General features: G+C 36.6%; 1 protein-coding gene across 7 annotated transcripts in view; it reads right to left on the bottom strand.

Annotated features, from left to right (window-relative positions):
* Positions 1 to 22,429, bottom strand: part of Tpp2 (tripeptidyl peptidase 2) — an 85,068-nt gene that overhangs the window by 1,808 nt on the left and 60,831 nt on the right. For 2 of the 7 annotated variants that reach the window (XR_015628945.1, XM_087567831.1), the window contains exons 20-28: positions 21,676 to 21,772; positions 20,392 to 20,529; positions 18,865 to 19,109; positions 18,564 to 18,642; positions 16,754 to 16,792; positions 11,715 to 11,866; positions 9,146 to 9,242; positions 8,062 to 8,192; positions 3,140 to 3,347 (exon numbers count right to left, since the gene is read on the bottom strand). Coding sequence is in view for 2 of the 7 variants with exons in the window: in XM_087567831.1 (XP_087423957.1) it covers positions 3,140 to 3,347; positions 8,062 to 8,192; positions 9,146 to 9,242; positions 11,715 to 11,866; positions 16,754 to 16,792; positions 18,564 to 18,642; positions 18,865 to 19,109; positions 20,392 to 20,529; positions 21,676 to 21,772 (1,186 nt within the window). In the remaining 5 variants the exon portion in view is untranslated. 7 annotated transcript variants of the gene reach the window in all.

The raw sequence follows: 22,429 nt of genomic DNA, 5'->3' as shown, positions 1-22,429 counted from the left end.
TATTTATGGCATACACATATTTTAAGGGATATAGCTTTAACAATGAAATAAGGCTTTCACCGAAGTTTACCCTTTCTTGTGTGTAGGCATACATGTGTCAGTATAAGGTATCTTTCTTAATTGCTTTTCAGCTTATTAAGGTTGATGTGGCTAGAGTGGTGGGCCCACAGATCATCCCAATACTGATGTCACAGTTCTGGAATTATCGGTTCATGTCATAGTGCTTAGTGCTTGTTTTTTGTTTGTTTTTTTTTTTACACTGGTGCAAGAGATTGAACTTGGGTTCTCATATTTCTGTGGCAGGCAATTTACTGAATGAGACATCTCACCAGTCTCTAAAAGTATAGCTTAAGTTGAGTATGTTGTATCAAGGGAAATTTAAAAAGATGTCTTTTAAGTGTATGCCGACAGGAGCCTGATATAGCTGTCTCCTGAGAGGCTCTTCCAGAGCATGACAAATCCAAGGGAGATGCTTGTAGCCAACCACTAAACTGAGAACAGGGTCCCCAATGGAGGAATTAGAGAAAGGACTAAAAGAGCTGAAGGGGTTTGCAACCTCATAGGAAGAACAACATTCTTTTTTTTTATCTTTATTAACTTGAGTATTTATTTACATTTCGTTGTTATTCCCTTTCCCAGTTTCCGGGCCAACATCCCCCTAGCCACTCCCCCTCTCCTTCTTTATGGGTGTTCCCCTCCCCACCCTCCCCCTATTACCTCCCACCCCCCAACAATCACGTTCACTGGGGGTTCAGTCTTGGCAGGACCAAGGGCTTCTTCCCCTTCCACTGGTGCTCTTACTAGGATATTCATTGCTACCTATGCAGTTGGAGCCCAGGGTCAGTCCATGTATAGTCTTTGGGTAGTGGCTTAGTCCCTGGAAGCTCTGGTTGGTTGGCATTGTTGTTCATATGGGGTCTCGAGCCCCTTCAAGCTCTTCCAGTCCTTTCTCTGATTCCTTCAACGGGGGTTCCGTTCTCAGTTCAGTTGTTTGCTGCTGGCATTCACCTATGTATTTGCCGTATTCTGGCTGTGTCTCTCAGGAGAGATCTACATCCGGTTCCTGTCAGCCTGCACTTCTTAGCTTCATCCATCTTATCTAGTTTGGTGGCTGTATATGTATGGGCCACATGTAGGGCAGGCTCTGAATGGGCGTTCCTTCTGCCTCTGTTCTAAACTTTGCCTCCCTATTCCCTCCCAGGTATATTCTTGTTCCCCTTTTAAAGGAGTGAAGCATTCGCATTTTGGTCATCCTTCTTGAGTTTCATGTGAAGAACAACAATATTAACCAACCAAACTCCCCAGAGCTCCCAGGGACACAGGGATGGACCAATGGCTCCAGCCACATATGTAGTAGAGGATGGTCTTATCACCCATCAATAGGAGGAGAGGCCCTTGGTCCTGGGAAGGCTAGTTGCCCCCAGTGTAGGGAATGTCAGGGCAGGGAGGTGGGAGGGTGGGTGGATGAGACAGCACCCTTATAGAAGCAGCGGGAGGGGGGATGGGATGCGGGGGAGGTTTCTGAAAGAGAAACCAGCAAATCGGATAACATTTAAAATGTAAAAAAAAAAAAAAAAAATCCAATAAAAGAAAAAACTTTTTAAGAAAGATGTCTTTTAAGGGCAAATAATTACATAAAAGAGTATAGGAAGAGTATAGGAAGTAAATAAAGAGAAGTCATAAGCTATTAAAATCCACTTTAAACCATTATTTAAACCATTATTCTGTGCAAAATAAACCAGTTGACATAATCACAGAAAACAAAGAATAGAAATAAAAACAGCCAACATCAATCATTTAATTTGTAAAGGACATATTTTACATAAACATACTCTTTCTATCACGTTGTTTCTTTGTTTTGCCTGAACTGTGGAGTGTGGTAACCATCTTCAAAGAAAAATATCCTGTTATGCTGATTTGTTTTCTAATGGACAAGACATGTATTAAAAAATGTTCAATTAGCAGGGTACACAGGTCAGTACTGTAGTGCATTACCCATTGTCAGCAGTGTCACTGTGAAGATAAGGTATGTATAACAATCTCACTGTGGTGATTGTAAGTATTTATCACCTTGTTACACTTCTCAAAGACAGAAGCTATCTATCTCTCTTTCCAGGAGGAAGTAGTATTTAGCAAACGGTAGACCTTCAATAACTGTTAACAATGAACAGCAATACCACCAAGGGCTTTGCATTAACTTAATATTTACTGATACCATTCAGGTAAGAAACAATCAACAATGTTCAGTAGCCTATGACAAAAATGGCACAAGGAAGAATCAAACTCAATTTCAGGTCCTAATCTCTAACCCCTGCACAATTCTGCCTGTTTTACTTTCCTAAGTACTGTTGATGCCATCTACACACGCACTACTGGTCTGTGGGGGAAATGGAACCATACAGAAAGAAATTTTTCAAGTTTTAGTTGTTTTGTTTTTTTAAATTAAATATTACCATAGTTAATCCTGAGAACCCATGATTGACAACAACAGTGACCTTTTCTCTGTGAGGAGAACTCATCTACTTTTCCTTCCTTTCCTTCTTAAGGAAGATTAATAAAAAGTTATATAATCATTGATGCAAGAATAGACAAAAGAGATTTAATGTATTTTTTAAAAATCCAAATTCAAAAATTTTCAACTTTGCTTTTCCAAGCATTTGCTTAAAAGTGGTAGCTAAAAACTGAGATATGTAGAAGTTACAGAGTTTTGAGGAAAATAAATAATAATATCCAAAATAAGAGTATTTCACCCTAAAATTAATATAAAAATTTCAGAAAATAAAAAAGGACAATTTTGGGGTTGGGGATTTAGCTCAGTGGTAGAACGCTTGCCTAGCAAGCACAAGGCCCTGGGTTTGGTTTCCAGCTCCGAAAAAAAGAAAAGAAAAAAAAAAAGGACAATTTTCTAGAAGATCATATTACTGTCTTAAAAGGCTGCTATGAATATCCACAAAATTGTTTTCAAAATCATTGTTGAACACTTTAAAATACGTTGGACGAATGCAAGGTATTTAGGTTAAGATGCATCTTCTTGAGAGTGGAGCTTCATCTTCGTCCTCTTTGGCAGACAGAGCACAAGAAGGCCTGAGATTTCACTACTCAGAGCTGTACCAAGACCAATAGCAAAAGGGTAAATTACCTTAGTGTCAAAAAGATCTGTCCACTTTGTAGTTTCCCAATAGGTTTCTGATAGAGATTCCAAGGTACTTTCTCCTTCCTCTTCTTTTGCTTCTGCATCTCCAGCTGCTGCCCCATCGTGGGGCTGTGCATGAAGAAGGTGGTCTGCCAGAGCACATCCTTTCCTGCAGAGGGCATCTACCAGGGTAGATTTCTGCTTGTCCATATCACTGGAGAGCAAATAAAATTTTTTTTCACACATCAGTTAAACATTTTCCAAGGGATGATTTTATTTGAAGTACATATGTTCTTTTCTCTAAAACTTACCATGCATAAATTTTGTACAACTATATTGTGTAACAAAATTAACATCCATGATATGTAACAAAATGTGTTACACATCAAAAGACATTGTTATCCATAAGTATCATAAGGTTCATCATATATACAGATGAAATCAGTTGGAGCAATTGTACTTAGTTAAAGCAGAATGCTATAGCAACAGAGTTGAAGGATTATCCAGTTGTTACGTCAGCCACACAAATTTTAAGAAGGCCGGTTAAAGTCTTTACATTTAAAAGAAAAAAAAAAGTGGAGACCCCTCCAACAATTCCCTGATAGCCTGGTTTGCCTGGGGTACAGCCCACAAAGGTATGCTCCACTCAGGACCCTGACCTCCAATGTCTTGCCTAAGAGCCTGTGTGTCTTCCTGAAGAGCCTGCAGGGACCCAGGAAGTTACAGGTCCATGACTCTGGCTACCTCCAAGAGGAGCTGTGTTGGCATCAGGAACATCCAAGCAACACCAGGACAACCAGATGGCTCAATCAGGCTACGAATACAACCAACAAGAGGAATATGGTAGCAACACAGTGGAAGCACAAAGGATGACCTTAAATCAAGTCTTAGAAAGATCAGAGCCTTTTAAAGAGGAATCATTAAAGATATACAGGAAAAAGTTAGAAGCCATTAAAGAGGGAACAAATTCCTTGATGAAACACAGGAAAATACAACCGAACAGGTGAAGGAAATGAACAAAATAGTACAAGACCTAAAAAAAAAAAAATGGAAAAAAAAAACAATAAAGAAATCACAAATGGAGGCAACCCTGAAGCTGGAAAACATAGGAAAGACAACAGGAACTATAGACAGAAGCATCACTAACAGAATACAAGAGATGGAAGAGAGAATTGTAGGCATAGAAGATACCACAGAAGAATTGACACATCAGTCAAAACAATGCCAAGTGTAAAAAGTTTCTAGTACAAAAACATCCAGGAAATTTGGGACACTATGAAAGGACCAAACCTAAGAATAACAAGAGTAGAAGAGAGAGGGATTCCCACTTTAAAGGGCCAGAAAATCTAGACCAAATGGATGATTTTCAGGACAGATACCATGTACCAAAGTTAAATCAGTATCAGGGAAACTTATCTAAACAGTCGCATAACCCCTAAAAAATAGGTCATTAAAAAACTCCCAACCAACAAAGGGCCAGGGACAGATGGTTCTAGTGCAGAGCTCTACCAGACCTTCAAAGACGAGCTAGTACTAACACTCTTCAAACTATTACACAAAATAGAAACGAAAGGAACACTACCAAATTCATTCTATGAGGCCACAGTTACTCTTGATACCTAAACCACATGAAGACCCAACAAAGAAAGAAAGCTTCAGACCAATTTTGCTTATGGACAATAATAAACTGAATCCTTGCAAACTGAATCCAAGATCACATCTAAACTATCATTCACCATGATCAATTATGTTTTATCCTAAGGATGCAGGGGTGGCTCAATATATAAAAACCCATCTATGTAATCTACCATATAAACAAACTGAAAGATTAAAACCAAATAAATGATCATCTTATCAAACTGCTTTGACAAAATCCAACTCCTCTTCATGTTAAAAGTTTTGGAGAGATCAGAGGTTCAAGGTAAACACAATTTTTTAGGTAAATACAATAAGTGGAAAATGCAGCAAGCCAGTAGTCAAAAATCAAATTAACCTAAAAATCAGTTCCAATAAATGGAGAATAAGACAAGTTGCCATTCTGTTCTTGACATTCTAGTTAGAGCAATGAGACAGCTAAAAGACATCAATGGAGTACAAATTGGAAAGGAAGAAGTCAAAGTACCAATATTCTCAGATGATAAGATAATATGCATATGGGACCTCAAAAATTCTACCAGAGAACTCCTAGCTGATGAACACCTTCAGCAAAGTGACCTGATACAATATTAACTTAAAAAAAAAAAAATCAGTAGCCCTCCTTCCTTATACAAATGATAAAGAGACCAAGAAAGAAATTAGGGAAACAACATCCTTTACAATAGCCATAAATAATATAAAACATCTCAATGTAAACTCTAACCAAGCAAGTGAAAGACCCGTTTGAGAAGAACTTCAAGTCTCTAAAGATAAAAGTTGAAAATATCAGAAGATTGAACAATTTCTCATGCTTACACATCTGCAGGACTAACAGAATAAAAAAGATCATCTTACCAAAAGCAGTCTACAGACTGAATTCCCATCGAAATGACAACTCAATTCTTTAGAGACCTTGAAAGAGTAGTCTCAACTTCATATGAAAAAAACAAAAACCCCGGATGGCTAAAACAATACTGTACAACAAAAGTGTTTTTGGAGGTCACACCATCCCTAATTTAAGCCCGCATTACGCAGCAACAGTACTAAGAACCATGTGGCCTAATAACAGACTGGGTGATCAGTGGGACAGAACGAAGACCCAGAAACAAACTCACACCCACAGACACTTAAAGAAGCCAAAACCATACAATGTGAAAAAGGAAGCATCTTCAGCAAATGCTGCCGGTGTAAATGGATGTCTGCAGGTAGAAGAATGCAAATAGAACCATACTTACTTTCCTGCACAAAACTCAAGTCCAAATGGATCAAAGACTTAAACATAAAACTGCATACAAAGAGAAAGTGGGGAACTACCTTGAACTCACTGGCACAGGAGAAAATTTTGTGAACAGACACCAATGGCTCAGACACTAAAAAAAATTAACTAAATTAACCTCATGAAACTGAAAAGGGTTAGCAAGGCTAAGGACACCATCAATAAGACACTACAGCAGTTTACAGAATGAAAAAAATTCTGACAGAGAACTTATCCAAAAATACACAAAAAACTCAAGAAATTAAGACATCAATAGGGCTGGAGAGATGGCTCAGCGGTTAAGAGCACTTGACTGCTCTTCCAGTGGTCCTGAGTTCAAATCCCAACAACCACATGGTGGCTTACAATCATCTGTAATAAGATCCAATGCCTTCTTCTGGTGTGTCTGAAGACAGCTACAGTGTACTCATATATAATAAATAAATAAATAAAAAACTTAAAAAAAAATAGACATCAAAAATCCAAACAGCCCACTTAAAAAGTAAAGTACAAAGCTAAACACAGAATTTTCAACAAAGAAAAGTACTTAAAGAAATGTTCAATGTCCTTAATCATGAGGAAAATGGAAATCAAAATGACTCTGAGATCATTTTACACCTGTCAGAATAACTAAGATTAAAAACTCAAGTGACATGACAGCACATGCTGGTGAGGCTGTGAAGCAAGGGGAATATTCCACCATTGCTGTTGGGAGTGAAAACTTGCACAACTTCGGCAATCAATTCGGCAGTTTCTCAGAAAATTGGGAACATTTCTACCTCTAGAGCCAGTTATACCAACCCCTTGGCAATACCCAAAGGATGCTCCCCACCATATGACAAGGACAATTGCTCAACTTTGTCCATAGCAGTTTTACTTGGAATAGCAAGAAACAACCTAGATGTCCCTCAAATGAAGAATGGATATAAATAAAAAAAGGTACACTTATACAATGGAATACTACTTAGCTATTAAAAAAAAAAAAACTACATCATGAAATTTGCAAACAAATGGATGGAACTAGAAAATATCACCCTGAGTGAGGCGGTAACCCAGAGCCATAAAGGCAAACACGGTATGTACTGACGTATAAGCAGACATTAGCTGTAAGTACAGGACAGCCACCATGCTACAATCCACACACCCAAAGACACCAAACAGGAAGACGGCTGGATCTCACTCAGAAGGGGAAATAAAATAGGTCATGGAGGTGGAAAAAGCAAAAGAACTGGGTGGGAGGGGCTGGGGTGGGGAACAGGTCTCTGGAGCATTGTGAAGATTTGGGGAATGGGAGAGAGAATGTAATCAGTGAATAGGGGACATCTCTGGGACCACCTGGATATCTGGGATGAGGAGGCTCTGAGGAGTCTATACAGGTAACCCATCTGAGACTCCTACCAGCTGCGGACATGGAGACTATAGTGGTCACCTCCTATATCCAGGCAAGACTTCCAGTGGAGGGAGGGGGACACCAACCCACCCACAAAACCTTCAACCCCAAATGTATCCTGCCTATAAGATGTGCAGGGACAAAGATGGAGCGGAGTTTAAAGGAATGGCCGACCAATGGCTGGTCCAACCTGAGACGCATCCCATAGCAGAAAGCCTAGCCCTGACATTATTAATGATACTCTGCTATGCTTCCAGAGTCTCCTGAGAGGGCTTACCCAGCAGTCGACGGAAACAGATGCAGAGACCTACACCTAATTTACAAGGAGTTCAGAAGAGCGGGGATAGGGTTGAGCAAGTTGGAGGTGTCAAGGACACCACAAGAAGTCCTACCGAGTCAACCAACCTGGAGTCACAGTCTCACAGACTAAACCACCAACCCAAGAGTGGGCATGGGTTATTTTCTTGGGCTGTGTTTTAAAAAGCTGAAGAAAATTATGAAATTTCTGAGGGAGATGAAAATAAAAAAAAACCTGGTGAACCTAACTAAGTTTTAAAAGAAATAAAAAAATCTTCACCACTAGTCCCTAATTATTAAACAGATAACTAAGAAATGAGATGCAAGAAAGATTATTTACTGGTCAGGTACTTTTTTATAGTAGCTGCATCAGGCCTGGGGTCAGTCTTCATGGCAATGTAAACAGCGAGAGCGGTCTGATCGATGTGAGAAATAACAGCATTGGCAGCATCAACAATTTCATTAAGTCTTTTCATCCGCTCCTGGGTAGGAAATAAAGGAGTGTATAAAATAGTGCATCAAAACATTTTTATTTCTACTGTCTCACAAATGAAACTGTATGGGTACTATGTTACTTCCTTGTAGGCCTAGAGCTCTGTGCTATCTTCTAATGTGACTTTTACCATTTCCAGTGTTCCTGGAAAACGGGCTCAGATGTGACAATATCTAACTTAAGTCTGTAGTTCTGAATTGAAAATAAAACAAATTATATAAAGTTTACCAACATGACTTCTTTTAAACAAGGAAAATTCCTTTCTAGCACACCATTAAGACGTTAGAGATAACTAGGTCTACTTTATGCCACGTCACAGGAAAGAGCAGGAATTAGAAATCCCCCAAATCCTCATTCCCAAACATTCTTTCTAAACAATCATTAAAATAAGAAAGATAAGAATAAACAAAGACTATCTTGATTACTTAATTGTTTTCTCTTTTGTCAAACTGATTTTGAGAGGCCTCTTTTAAATATACTATTCTAGTTCACTCTAAACCTTCATGATTTTGGCATGTTCCTACTTCCTTTAATAGTAACAACAGCTGGCCTATGGTCCACCTTAGACAATCTGGAATTATAAAAACTTTGGTAACAAAGTAGTTACTGAAAGTGTTTAGATTTCCAGCTGCCCAGAACAACTCATCCTTTAGATCAAGGCCAACAATCAGACCTTATACTTTTCTCGTATTAAGACTTCACTAGTCATTCAAGTACCATCACATAATTACTACACAATATTGCTCTTCATTACCAAAACTGAACTCAGCAGTGGCCCGTTCTTATAATTATCTTAATGATATATTCAATTGGAAGAGATTCCAGGAAAATTGAGTAGGCAGGAAAAGAAGGCAGAAAGAAATGCACCTTTACTCAAAAATACAAACTTTAGCTACTATTATACAAAAAGCAAATTAGTAAAAAAAAATTAGTTTATCCAACCTTTTCAGCATCTAATTGATGAAGACGTGCAACATACAAAGGAAGGTAAGCAGGATATGTTTCTTTCAATTCATTGTAAATGTCAGTAGAATCCAGCCTGTGTAAAAGACACATATTAGTAATTTTCAATTAAAAGCGAATTTTGGTTAAAAATAAATTTAAACACTGTTTTACAGTTGAAGTCATTAAAATATTTTATAATTATTAGAGGGACTAGTATCTACTGAAAATTACTTCCACTAAGAATGGAAAACCTATAAAACCTTTATGAAAGTAGGCGTCAACATGGGCTGGAGACATGGCTCAGGGGTTAAGAACTCACAATGCTCTTGTGTTTGTGTGTTTGTATTTGGGTGTCTACAGAGACCAGAAGAAGGTGTCAAAAACAAAAACAATCCATGGAGTTGGAGTTCTAGGTAGTTTTGAACTGCCTATTATGGGTGTTGGGATCCAAACTTTGGTCCTCTGGAAGAGCAGAGCATGCTCTTAACTCCTGAGCTATTTTTCCAGCTCATGAGGTGAGCAGTTTTGATGGAGGAAGGACACATGGTCTTTAGGCTGGACCTAAGCCTTCAGCAAATAATAAGAGTATGTGCAGGGTAAGTAAGGAATGGTACAACGAAGCTAAGGCAAAAGACAGTATCTTGGTGGTGACAGTCTAAGTCAAGATTTGGCAGGGAGAAGCCAACAGTTTGTAGTTAATATTCTTAAAAAAAAAAACAAGGGGCTGGGGATTTAGCTCAGTGGTAGAGCGCTTACCTAGGAAGCACAAGGCCCTGGGTTCGGTCCCCAGCTCCGAAAAAAAAAAAAAAAAAAAAAAAAACCACACCAAAAAAAACTGTATAATTGTGTGTGAAGAGCCATAGTTCAATCTTGGGATCATTTCTCAGGTATTCTGGCCCTTAATTTTTGAGACAAAGTATTTCATTGATTTTGGGACTTGCTGATTAGGCTCTGTTGGCTGTTGGTGAGCCCATGAATATATCTGTTTCCACCTCAGTAGTAGGATTATAAGCAAGTACCAGCATGCCTGGCTTTTTAATGTGGGTTCTGAAGATTGAATTAGGTTTTCTCATGCGTGTGAGTAACTCTTTTACTGAGCTATCTTTACCACCTACCATAGTTGTATATATTCCTGATTAGAAGCTTCCTCCATTTGCAGTTTGCCTTTAGAACCATTTCCCCAAATTTTGAGAGTTCTTTTTCTTTATATAAAAATTTCCCCACCACCAGTTTCACTGGATGGCAGAATCAAGAGACTTCTCAGGCTCTCCTAAGAGAAGCAAATCTTTCCAACTCTGAAGAAATTTAAATTGTATTGTCTGCTATTCATAAGTAGCAGCCAAAGACTGACATGGTTCTTTGAAATGTGGTGAGCTACCCTTAGTTTTACATAGGCCAGCAAATATGAATACAGACTGACATCATACTGGTTTAATCTCTGGGAATTCTATTCCCATCATTAAAGCTTCCTTCTTTTTCCTCTCAGGCCACACACAAAGATGAATAGACAAAGTCTGTGAAAGAGGACTCCCTGAAAACTATCAATAAGACAAAAGAATGGGAAAAGCAAGTGATTCAGCTTCCTAGAATAAAGCTTTGTGTTAAAAGGTAAGCTAAAGGTCAAAGGATAAACTGAAGGAAAGTAGTGATAAGCAAATAGTGTCTTTCACATTAAAAAGTTGAAGCGCATGAGAAAAGCCTGGCATTCTAATGAAGAACGGCAAAGCATATGCTAGGCTGAGAACAATAGGTATCAGGACAGCACAACTGTCAGCAACAACAGCTTTCCCATTGTGTATAGACACTGATCTTATATTTATACCAAAACCTTGATATGGTTTGAGAAACTTAACTAACAGACTATACTATCTGACAGAAAATTTAAAAATATGTCCATTAAGCCAGGTATGCTTGTACAGGACTGTTATTTCAGCCTCTGGGAGGCTGGATGACTAGGATTCAAAAGGTCATTCTTGTACAACCAGAGACCTGAGGATGGCCTGGGATAAAGCAACAGTCTCAAACAACTAAAACCAAACAGATAAGAAAATAAAGTTAAAACTGTATGTATAAGAAAGTCATCACCAAATTACAGAGAAAAGCTATAAACATATATTCTAAGTAAGTTATCAGATTATACTGTACTTATAAAATAACAAAGTATAAGTCACTAAAAATAGAATTTTAAATTATTAAATGACACAGGAAGTGCCCAACACCAAATTAATTGGAAAAGTAGGGTATATAATTACTCTCACTGCTACATGCTCAGAGAGAGAACAAATAATAAGAGCAATGGTGATTTCTTAAAAAAAAAAAAAGTTATTTTTCTTTTTTATGCCCTTCAATAAAATTCTCCTCCGGAGCAAATTAAAATAAAATTTTACATACTTTATTGTCAAAATTGTATATGTTTATACAAAGTATAAACAGAGGAGAAGTTAAAAATCCTGCAACTCTCTCATCAAAGTCAACAATTTTGAGATTTCTGAGTAAAGTCTATGCACACACACAATGCATTAGTTGAGAAAAACTCACACGATTGGCACCCACTAAAATGACCTACTTGGTCATCCACTGAATTTTAAGATCTCGTAAAGCTTCAGTAAACTCTTCTTTCAAATCTTTCTCTTTTTCTGAATCCTTTTCTTTATCTTTGCTGCCATTCTTAGTCTTTGTTGGTGGAGGTATTAGATAGTAATGAACAGGGATCACATCCTGGGAAGGCGAAAGAAAGCTCTAGGTTAAAGTACTTCATTCCACACCTTTTACAGTCATTGTCAAAAGCTCAGAGTCTTGTAATATGGGTTTTGCCTGCCTAAGTTGTATTACATTGTATTCCACATCTGAAGGCTCAAAAACATAAAAAAAATACCAATTTTCAATTAAGTTTTCCCCCTGAACTTTAAAATCACTTAAGTTTTTATTCGTTCCATTAAAATAAAAGAGGTAAGAACTTTCCTCCTGAGTGTCTTTCACATTCTCAGTTGCACCTTAAGGACAGTCAGTGTACTTTGTATTTTCAAAGCTGAACAGAAGAAAACAAGTTAACACTAAAAAGATTATTTTTTTTCTCTTAGTAATAGGGCAGAGTAGACAAGTACTATTCCAGCACTTATAAATACATTCTCCACCTAAAGTTAGTCAGACAATAAACACACAAGTAAATAATTTCTGAGTGACATATGACATACAAAAATGAATCAATAAAGGACAGTGACTGTTGGGTAAGATAGGAAAACCACACAAACAAAGGTTATGGAAAGGTCAGCGAAGCTAAATGAAAACATGAATAACCTAGCTGAAGAGAGGAAAAGCCCTGACCCCAAGAGTTTAGCCTAGGAGTAGAAATTGAACAAGTACAAAAACCTGAAGCCAGTATATGAAAAGTTATATATAAACCAACAAAGTGGACTACAGGCATGGAGAGTTTGGTAGGACATGGTTAAAAATATAGATCCTATTTTGAGTATATGAAGAAGCCGATCAAATATTTTATGCAAGACAGTGATTAAAGACTGCTTTTTAATGACTTGGCTTTATATATATGTTAAAAATAGGGTTTACATTTTGTAACTCTTGATGATCTAAGTCTTAAGAACAGACTACAGAAAAGAAAAGGAGAGGTAGAAAAACAAACCAGCAAACAAGCCTAGTAATCTCTACACTGTGTGGAACTAAATAATACATTGTGGAAACAAAAGAAAATGAATAGATATCCTTTGAAAGTGGAGCTAAGAATGTTTGCCAACAGTGCTTAAAGTCATGACATGAATAAAACTAACAGAGATAAGAGAATAGAAGAGAGTAGATCTGGTATTATTGTTTGGGCCAAAGATGTTCTAAGACAGGGACAAACCAAAAGGAATTAGGGGTTTTGAAAACCTTGAGGATGCCCATGCAGAAAGTAGTAGGGAGGGCAAGACGGTCGAGACAGTGAAGGTGCTTGCTGCTGAGCACGAGATAGCCTAGATTTGATCCCTGGCCTTACCCAACAGAAGGAGAAAACTGACTGCCCTTAGATATCCTTCCTTCCTTCCCTCTTGTTCTCCTCCACTCCTCACACAGAATAAATAAGTGAGTTTCAAACAAACAAAAGAATGGAGTGATCAACTGCTAAACCAGAAGGAAGATGGTGAATAATGGAGAAGAGACTTGGCTGCAAGGAGCCTACTTTTCCCCTTGGCAAGAGTACTATCCTGAGATAAAAACCAAGGATACAGAGAACAGGGGAATAAGCCTACAACTCTTTGAGAAACTTCTGTTTTGAAGATGACAGAAAAGGGTAGCTTTATTACTTTCTCTATGATGTATCTTTCCTATAGACATATATTGCTTTGGAAATATTTAACAATGCTTAGACTTAATTTTTGGCAACAAACTGATTGTCCTCAATTAAGTCATTATTTAAGTCAGCTTTTCAAATTCTATTTTCAGGTTTATATTAAAACTCTGCTAAGTTAGCATCTACATCTATTTTATTGAAGTTTCTAACATTAGAACAAACATATTACCAAAGGGACATATACTACCCCTTTGACATTACTTCAGAAAAACCTGAGTCTCCCAAATAGGACTTTTCTGTGTAAACAACGCATGCACTTTAACAGTATCTGATCCTGGATTCTGGGGTAAAGTGAATGATGCAACGGTCCATGAAGAGTGACTGCTACTCTCTACTATCACGCCATCATCTCTTCACGACCCATTTAAAAAGCAGAAAACAGAAATGAGACAGCCCTAAAAATTTATCTGCAGCTCACTGTTATATTCTCTGGGGTAAGGGAGCCAGAGCCCAAGAACAAAGGCTCACACAAGGTCCAAGACTAGAAAAGGAAACAGGTCTACTGTTGGGCTTGCTTCCTTAGGACCCTGCCACCTATCCATCCTTCTTTCCTCACCACCACAACTATTTGTATTCCTGAGACCGGCTCTACGCAATAGAAGCCATGTTGACTCTAAATTCATGTTTGTGTCTCAGAGTCCTTCCTCCCAAACTCTGACAGTGCTGGAATTATGGGCGGGCCCCACCATGCTCAGCTTATTTTCTTCTCCACTTCTTGCTTGGAGATCACTTTCCTGATTGCACCCAGACAAAGCAAAAATGTATTTGAAAAATCTGACCCTATAACATCAAATTCTCAAGAAAGTAGCTACATTGTCATGTGTTTAGCATGACATGATATAGAAGTCTTCAATATTTATTGTAAATATGGTTTATCACCCTTAGAATCAAGTCCTTCACATAGCATGTTACATAGACTGTAAGTCACCACTCGCCTGACAGTCCCTATTCATTTAAGAGGCTAGAAAGTGGGAAACACTTCCATGTACAGAAACTTATGTTTTGGAAGGCAATCTCATCTGAATTACAAAGATAAGGCATATTTTATTACTGTTTTAGTATGGAAAATAGAAAATAGAATTTAATGAGTAATATGTTAATATACAAAATAAAGGTAACACCTATGAAAATATAAAATCCTATTATAGCAAGATTGAACTATCATTAAAAATGAGTAAAAGTTTATGATCTTAGAAAAAAATCAATAACGGTACAATATTAGTAAAACATTAAAAAATACTTTACAACAAGAATTTTCTATTATTAAAATTATAAATGCTGTATTTATAAACTCTAATCATAAGGAAAATGGCAGTTGTTTTATATTGTACCACCATGATCACACTCTTTCTTTAATAAACATTTTTTTCAACTCACTTAAGGAACTAATATATAGTTAATTTAATAGTAATGATTTTGTACCTTAAACATGAATGACTGTGTTGTTTTAAAAAAGCTATTTAAGAATATTCATAGTAGAAATCTATAGCGTTCTCAATAAAAGAAACTTCATATTAAGATTGGAAAAAAAAAAAAACCAAAAATCCCCAAACCCAAAAATCTTTGTAAGCTATCCATTAAGTATTTCAATAGTATTCAAACCAAGAATACTTCTCAGAAACAATGTTATCTGTAAAACCAGTAATTGCCCAGTAGACAGCATAACACATCACTTAGTTCTTGTTCTGGTTCAAAAGGCCCAGTTTCTTGAGTTATCAAAGTAAAAGCTTTATGAAAGCTTGATGATTTTAAAGATTAACATCACTGGTGCCATTTATAGTTTATTAAAAAATCTAAATTATATGTGTAAGTATTTCTTTGTAACTTTATAATTGCTTTTTATGAAAGAGCTGTACTATGCCATGTATTTGTACTGATAGGAAGGGATGGACAGAAGTAATTCTAGTTTGCAAGTTTGTCACACAACTTTATTCAGCTTCCAGTAATAATCTTGTACTTCAGTACTATCTATTATACCTTGTATATCCTTAGCCCAATTGTAGGCCAACTAAAAAATACAAGTGAAGAAAAGAAATGCCTAAACCCTTATTGAAATATGCTTCCTTTTGTAGTTGACTTCTGGGCAAATCTTTTCTAACTATTCATGGAAACTCAGAGGCACATATCAGTGCATAAGATAATATTTTTAAAATGCTGTTATGAATCATTAAATGGATTAAGATTGTACCCAAATGGGTCAACCATCTGAGAAATACTGGTCTTCAGTTTCTTCACTAGAAGATTCTTTATGGTGTACTAGAGCTTATCAATACACAACAAGAACATTCTGGATGACATTTCAATACTACAAAACATAACTGTTTCTTCCATTACAATACCTCTTGGATAAATAAGACCACTGAATGGCTCTTCCTCAAATGTATCCCTTTCTCTGTACTCAGAGTAGAGACATTTAAGTTAAATGTGGGTCTAGCAGTCAATACAGACTCTCATATGCTAACAGAAAACAAGTAGAATCAACTACTCATAGCATCAAATCTGTCTGTATTTTTATTACAGATTCAGCTTTTAGTTAGAAATTCTTATTTGATATTTTTTAATCTGTCCTCCTATAACTAGGATAGATGCAAGAGCAGAAACCAGTTTAATTAACAAAATCATTTTATTTAAAATGGCTTTTAGACTATAAGATTTTTTTACATTTTTCTTACATTTTAAATAATTTATTTGTTTACTTGTTCATTTATTTATTTTAGTGTGTGTATAGGTGAGTGCCATAGTACACATGTAGAGGTCAGACTACAACTCTCTTTCCATCACTTGAGTCCTGGAGATCAGACTCAGGATGTTAGACTTGTCAACAAGTACCTTTACCCACTGCATCATCTCGCCAGTCCTAGATTTTAAAAATAATGACTGTTCTCCAATGCATTCATCTCTTTATGACTTTGGATATGCAAAATTTCAAACTTTTCAACTTGACACCTTATCTAAACCAATGAGAAGCAACAAAAAATCATCCATACCATTGGAAAATATGGTTTAATAAATGATTTCCATATTCCATAAATATGGAACATAAAACATAGGGTTATAGTTTAAAAAGCCTTTTACAGAAAGGCAATATGTCAACACTGCTTGTAGGTATTAACTAAGAGAACTATACTGCAGAATGTAAAGAAAGAAATCTAAGGGAGAGATTCTTTAAAAATAAAGCTTTATAATAGTGAGAGAAAAAAGTTTAATAACTATGTAAATAAGGCTTTAAGACATCGTTTTTAAGAACTGACAATCAGTACCTTTTTAAATTTTCCTTGTCGTTTTGCTGCAGACTGCCCCTGGGAGTTAGAACGACATTCTGTAAGAAAACATGCATAATCTACACAGGATGGAGATACCACCTCTGCCTAACTTTCTTCCAATTTAACATTCCATCTGTATGTGTCACAGTACTCAGAAGGGTCAGATCTGTGACCAAAATGGCATGCTTTTAAAGAAAGCAGCACTGCCATGCCAATTTTTAAAAATAAAAATGCAATCAAATATGCCATTTTAAGGCAAAATTCTTTCCTGCATTTTAGTTTCAATATTTAGTGATTAAATTCTATTATCATTAAAACATTAAAAAAAACATTTAAATTTAGCTGACAGTCTGCAGAGTCTGATTGTATACAGGTTACAACCATTACACAAGCCTAAGTAAAAAACCAAAACAAAGAAAAAGCAAACAAAAAAACAAAAAAGAAAAAACCAAAGTAACACTCAGGGCTACAATGAAAGGTAAAGTGAAGTAAAATGGCATTTCCTTTCCTTCCTACCAAAATGTAGGAAGTATGAAACTGTTGAGGAAAGTTTACATAAAGAACCCAACGGCAATTATACTCAATAACTTTAGATTATTGCTATTTTCTTATAAACAACCTTTCTACCAGCTAGCAACAGTTAATTCTAAGCACTTTTAATTTCAATATTGCCTCTAATATAGTCAGGAAGTACTATTTGTGAATTCCTGTAAGAACACTTCTGCCAATACTTCTTTTCTGCTATACTTTCCATAAGCAGAGGACTTGTGAGATGAGTTATCTATGATCTAGGTGAAAAGCTCAGTTCAAGTCCCACACAAGCAACTATTTAGGTAAATCTACAAAAAGATCTATGAGGATTTCTTAAATCAGTTCAAGAACAAACTCCAGTATCAAGTGCTGATTTACTTCAAATGACACTGAAGTATGTATGAGTAAGAGTACACACTGAAATGCACCCTGAGAGATGTCAAGGTAAACGTTTTCTAAGCACAAAATCCCCAAATTATTCCTCAGTGGCTATGAATATATGACCTTGGTTGAACAGTGACAAGAAAAATATATTTCAAGATAAATGAGATGAATTCACTCTGACAACAGCATTTATAGATCCCAGGATTAGGTTAAGTAGACTTACATAGTTTTGTATGAACTAATGCTAAATGAGAAATACACAGATGTAAGAATTGTATTACACCAAAATGACCTATGATAAAGGGTGACAGATTCACATAAAAAACATTTTCTGCAACAAATCTGTAATAAAAACAAGATGGAAAAACCTGAAATAAATACCCTTACGTTTCTAATAACAGTTATCTCTAAACTAGAAACAAAAAGCATCATTTTGAAACTATAAAAAGCAACACCACAAGAAACACTGTACATTTTCCACATAATTATACAAGACCTCAACAAGCCTTCCCAAATGTGAGTCAATATCCATTAATAAAATCTTCAGATTGGTCTTTAGAAACAAATGAAGAGAATCTGACTTATTCCAATATGGTTGAAATTCTAGGGCATGCTATAATTTTACATATTCTATTTGCTTCAACCAATTATGACTAGATGTCAAGAACTTTAGGAACTGAGCTGGGATAGGTTTAGGACATGAGGCTTGTAGAAAAGAACATAAAATACTTTTTAATGACACATTTAAAAAGGTACCAAATATTAATCCGCCTCCACTGTTCCCTCCCTGCAGGTATTCTTTTACCCCCTCTGAAATATGGACTTAAAGCCCATCTTCAAAGAGATGGGAAATTTTAAACAGGTACTTTCAGTGTAAAACACTAGTACTTACAGCTTTCTTTCCAAGCTCAGTCTTTGACAATGTCAAGGAGCCTGCAAGGTAGCATCCGGGTCCTGCCCCCTTAGGTATTCTAATGAGAGAATTAAAAAGGGAAAAAGTAACAGAAGAAAAAGTTTCACAAAAATACTTAGTGGAAAACCATCAAAATAATTCCAAACCGAAATATTTCCCATGTCCAAATTTTCAAAAATCAAACTGAGAAATAACTTCAGACTAAAATGATAGCAAATTATAAATCTAGATTAACGTATGAACCATAATGTCATTCAGTATCATCAACATCACCACTTACTTATCATCAGGTAAGGAAGTAACAAAGAATGGCTGATTATATTTGGGTGGTAATGTCAAACTGCTTGATTTCTTCTTTCCTAGAAGTGCAAGGCTATGATTTTCATGAATATCTAAGCTCAAGGTATTAGACAACCTATGCGAAACAATAAACGGAAGATCTTTGAGACGATCCAAATCACTGATTTGCTCATGACGAATCTGTAATCGAATCGTATAATCTCCTTTCTCCAATTTCAAAGAATACTAAAAAAAGAAAACATTTGGAAAAAGTAAATTTAGTTCAGTAAAATGAGAGTAAAAGGACAAAAGAGACAGTTCCATTTATAGAATGTACAAGGTATGAGACGGCTATACTCAAAGTGTCTAGGGTGTTGGTGAGCAGGAAGAAATTGAAGTATCAAGTGGTTTGCCTGTCATACATGAACTCAAGTAAGTTTTGACCCCAATGTCCTCATTTTTGCACCACAGGGTATCTACATATTCACACAATCAATGTTCATAAATAATTAAGAAAAGCAAGTATACTTTCGTTTATGGGTCATAAGAAGCATGAAGTGGTAGTCAAAGTCAAAATTAGATTTGTGTATTATCTAAAACATTCATGTATATGCACATGTGTGACTTCTCTAACACTTTACATCTTAACTGTGAAGTGTCACATTCCTTTATAACAAGCAGAGAAAACACGGAGCCAAGGAATGTAAAGCTACTCCACCCTACTTTGCTAACAACATGCTCATGGACTAGAGATGCTGTCAGTGCCCTGCAGAAGCAATGTCTCCTGAGCCACTGTGAAAGTACGCAAGAAACATTCCAGACTACAGCGGTGAGACTGCTGTTTGCTTGACAGGGGAAACAAGGATCATTCCTTAAATGACTAAAGGCAAAGGTGCTCATAAACCATTTTTATTTATTCAGCAAAAATCATGAGCATTTCAGGAAAAATCTTCTATTTCTTCAAATACAATTCAACTAGAGACAAAATTTTAAATAGCCACAAGTCAAGAGATCTTCTTTTCCTTTAGTGTCAGTAAAAAACAAAGTGTACAGCATGAAGTTCGATGCTCAGTACAATTTCAGATCTGAAGGTACTAAGAAACTGAAGCCACCAGGCCTTATTAAAACCCCAGTGTTCCACTCAGACCTGAGACCACTTCACGGTCTCCCACTCACTGTCTGTCTTTAAGTAAGCAGATTAGAGTGTAGGAGGGAGAAACACTGCAACAAACAAACAGATACACTAGAACTGGAGGTCTGATCTAGTGGAAGAGTTCATGCTGAGCATGTGCACTCTTTGCTGTAGTCCCTTCTCAACTGAAAATGCTCTGCTGGTCAGTATTTGTAAGCAACATCCTCTAGTATGTGGCAGAAAAGCTGTCAAGTCTGTTGCTTAATAACTACAATAAGCAAAAAAGATTTCCATAGGTGTCAGAAAATTGAATGTAACTTTATGGTATTTAAAAAAAACCTTAAGTGTTATAACTTAATAAGAAATTTGGGATTTATTACTTTTTATAATATATACCTGATGTGGATAGGCATCGCCTGAGCCCATCTGTCTTTTGTTCTGGTCAAAAATAATCCACAACTGACTGTCAAATTCTGACTCATATAATAATTCACAAAGGAGTGGACAACTAGGTGTTACTTCTCCGCTCTTGGGCTATTAAAAAAAGAAAACAATTATTGATATGATTTATATATAATAACAATAACACGGTTTCAAAAAAGCATTAAAAATACATTCCTATAACATTTTTTTTCAAAGTATACAATAGTTACTATCTTGGCATTAAATAGATGCACTTTTGTAAACTTTAAAATTTACAAACCTAGTTCTCTTTCTATACTCACACATACATTTTTAACAAATATAGTTCTAACATATAGTCTCTTATTTCTTTATAAAACTAGAATCTAAAAATTTATCAAAATCTTCCAGTATGTAACATTAAAATTAAATTCACATTATGCTTCAATAAAGTAAGCATAATATGAACTGAGATCTCATTGACTCTAAAAACCCCCTGGATCCAACATTTACAATGATCTTAATTATTTTGACTATTGACTCTTTCCAGAGCATCATCAGGCTAGGTCTTAAAAATGGAGAACTGTGTTATGGTCAAGAGGTGTAGTATCTCTCATAAAAGCTGAATACTTGGTACCTAGCTGGGGATGCTGTGTTGTGTTGGAGATCACTGAAATTCTAGGAGGCAGGGCCTCACTGAAGGGTGCTGGGTGGCAGGGACCACGCTGCAATTCAGCTGAGCAGCCTCTGCTAAAGGTTCATACTACCACTGTGTACTGTCTGGAGCCATTTGCCTATTTTTGAAAGCGGAGTAAAAGTTTGCCTGTTTCTCTGAAGCAGAGAGAAAGAAAAAGAAAGAATGAGTCTACTTCCCAGGCAAGGTCAAGGTCAAGGTGGGTAAGCATTTACAGTAGTAGTCCTTCCAATTCTATCTCTTGTCTCTGTATCTTCTTTCTGCCTTTCCTATCTTTAATCACTGCTCCCTCCTCAGAGATTGCTCTACTTTGCTGGTGGGCTCTGGTACAGTGTACTGCCAGACTACAAGTCCAGACACATAGAGCCCAGAGAGTAGTACCCTCTGAAACAGTGTGGCAGAGTAGCAACTCCTTCCTGTATGTTTTTCTTTCTTTCTGTTACCAGTCCTATCAACCAAAAAACCTCAATAAATTCTGAATAAAAACTAGGTCTCAAAGACAAGCCACATCTTTCCATCTGTGATTTCATAGTACACAAAATAGGAATTTCCTACACAGGTCTATTTTAATAGGAAACACATACCTGATGAAAGCTGTATGTCAGGACCATCTCATAAAGCTGGCGATTATTTGGCAAAACATCTCTTGATCCTAAAGGTCTGGTTTTTGCATTTACTGGGCTGTAACAAGGCAACTGCATCACTGAATTACGTCAAGACTTCATTTAAAGAAAGCAGTTAAAGATGCCCAGGTGAGGACTACTCCTTAAACTGTCATTTATAGTAAACTGTGCAATCTTTTAATTGCATATTTAATATACAGTCCATATTGACTAAATTTCTGCAGTACTACAAAGACATGAACAGAAGTTCATGATCAAAAACACTTAAAAATGTTACCACAGAGCTCTTAGCACAGCCAAATCCCAACACTTGGGTGATGATTACCAGTAAGCGTTAAAGGACATTTCTGACGTGTACACTCACCCACACTTGCTGGTGCTGGGCTGAGGTATGGCATGGGCCACATCGTGTGTCAGAGATATAGCTAGTCCTTGTCCTAAGGAAATGACACTGCCAAGGTATCAGCAGCACAACACTAAGACTGGAAAATCCTCATTCCTTTTTTTCGGAGCTGGGAACCGAACCCAGGGCCTTGCGCTCTACCACTGAGCTAAATCCCCAACCCTCCACAGAAGTAATTTATGTCATACATTTAGGAGACAAATTTCTTTTCTGTCAATGAGATTTTCTGGTACTAAATTTTCAAACAATGAACAGTGCATTCACAAAATAAAAATCTGACACTGTTAATTTGCTTTGCTGTAATGCCTGACA

The sequence above is a fragment of the Rattus norvegicus genome, chromosome 9 (assembly GCF_021556685.1).
Source record: "Rattus norvegicus strain SHRSP/BbbUtx chromosome 9, alternate assembly SHRSP_T2T, whole genome shotgun sequence".
In the NCBI taxonomy this organism is placed as follows: domain Eukaryota; kingdom Metazoa; phylum Chordata; class Mammalia; order Rodentia; family Muridae; genus Rattus; species Rattus norvegicus.
This window is presented reverse-complemented; position numbering and strand designations above follow the sequence as displayed.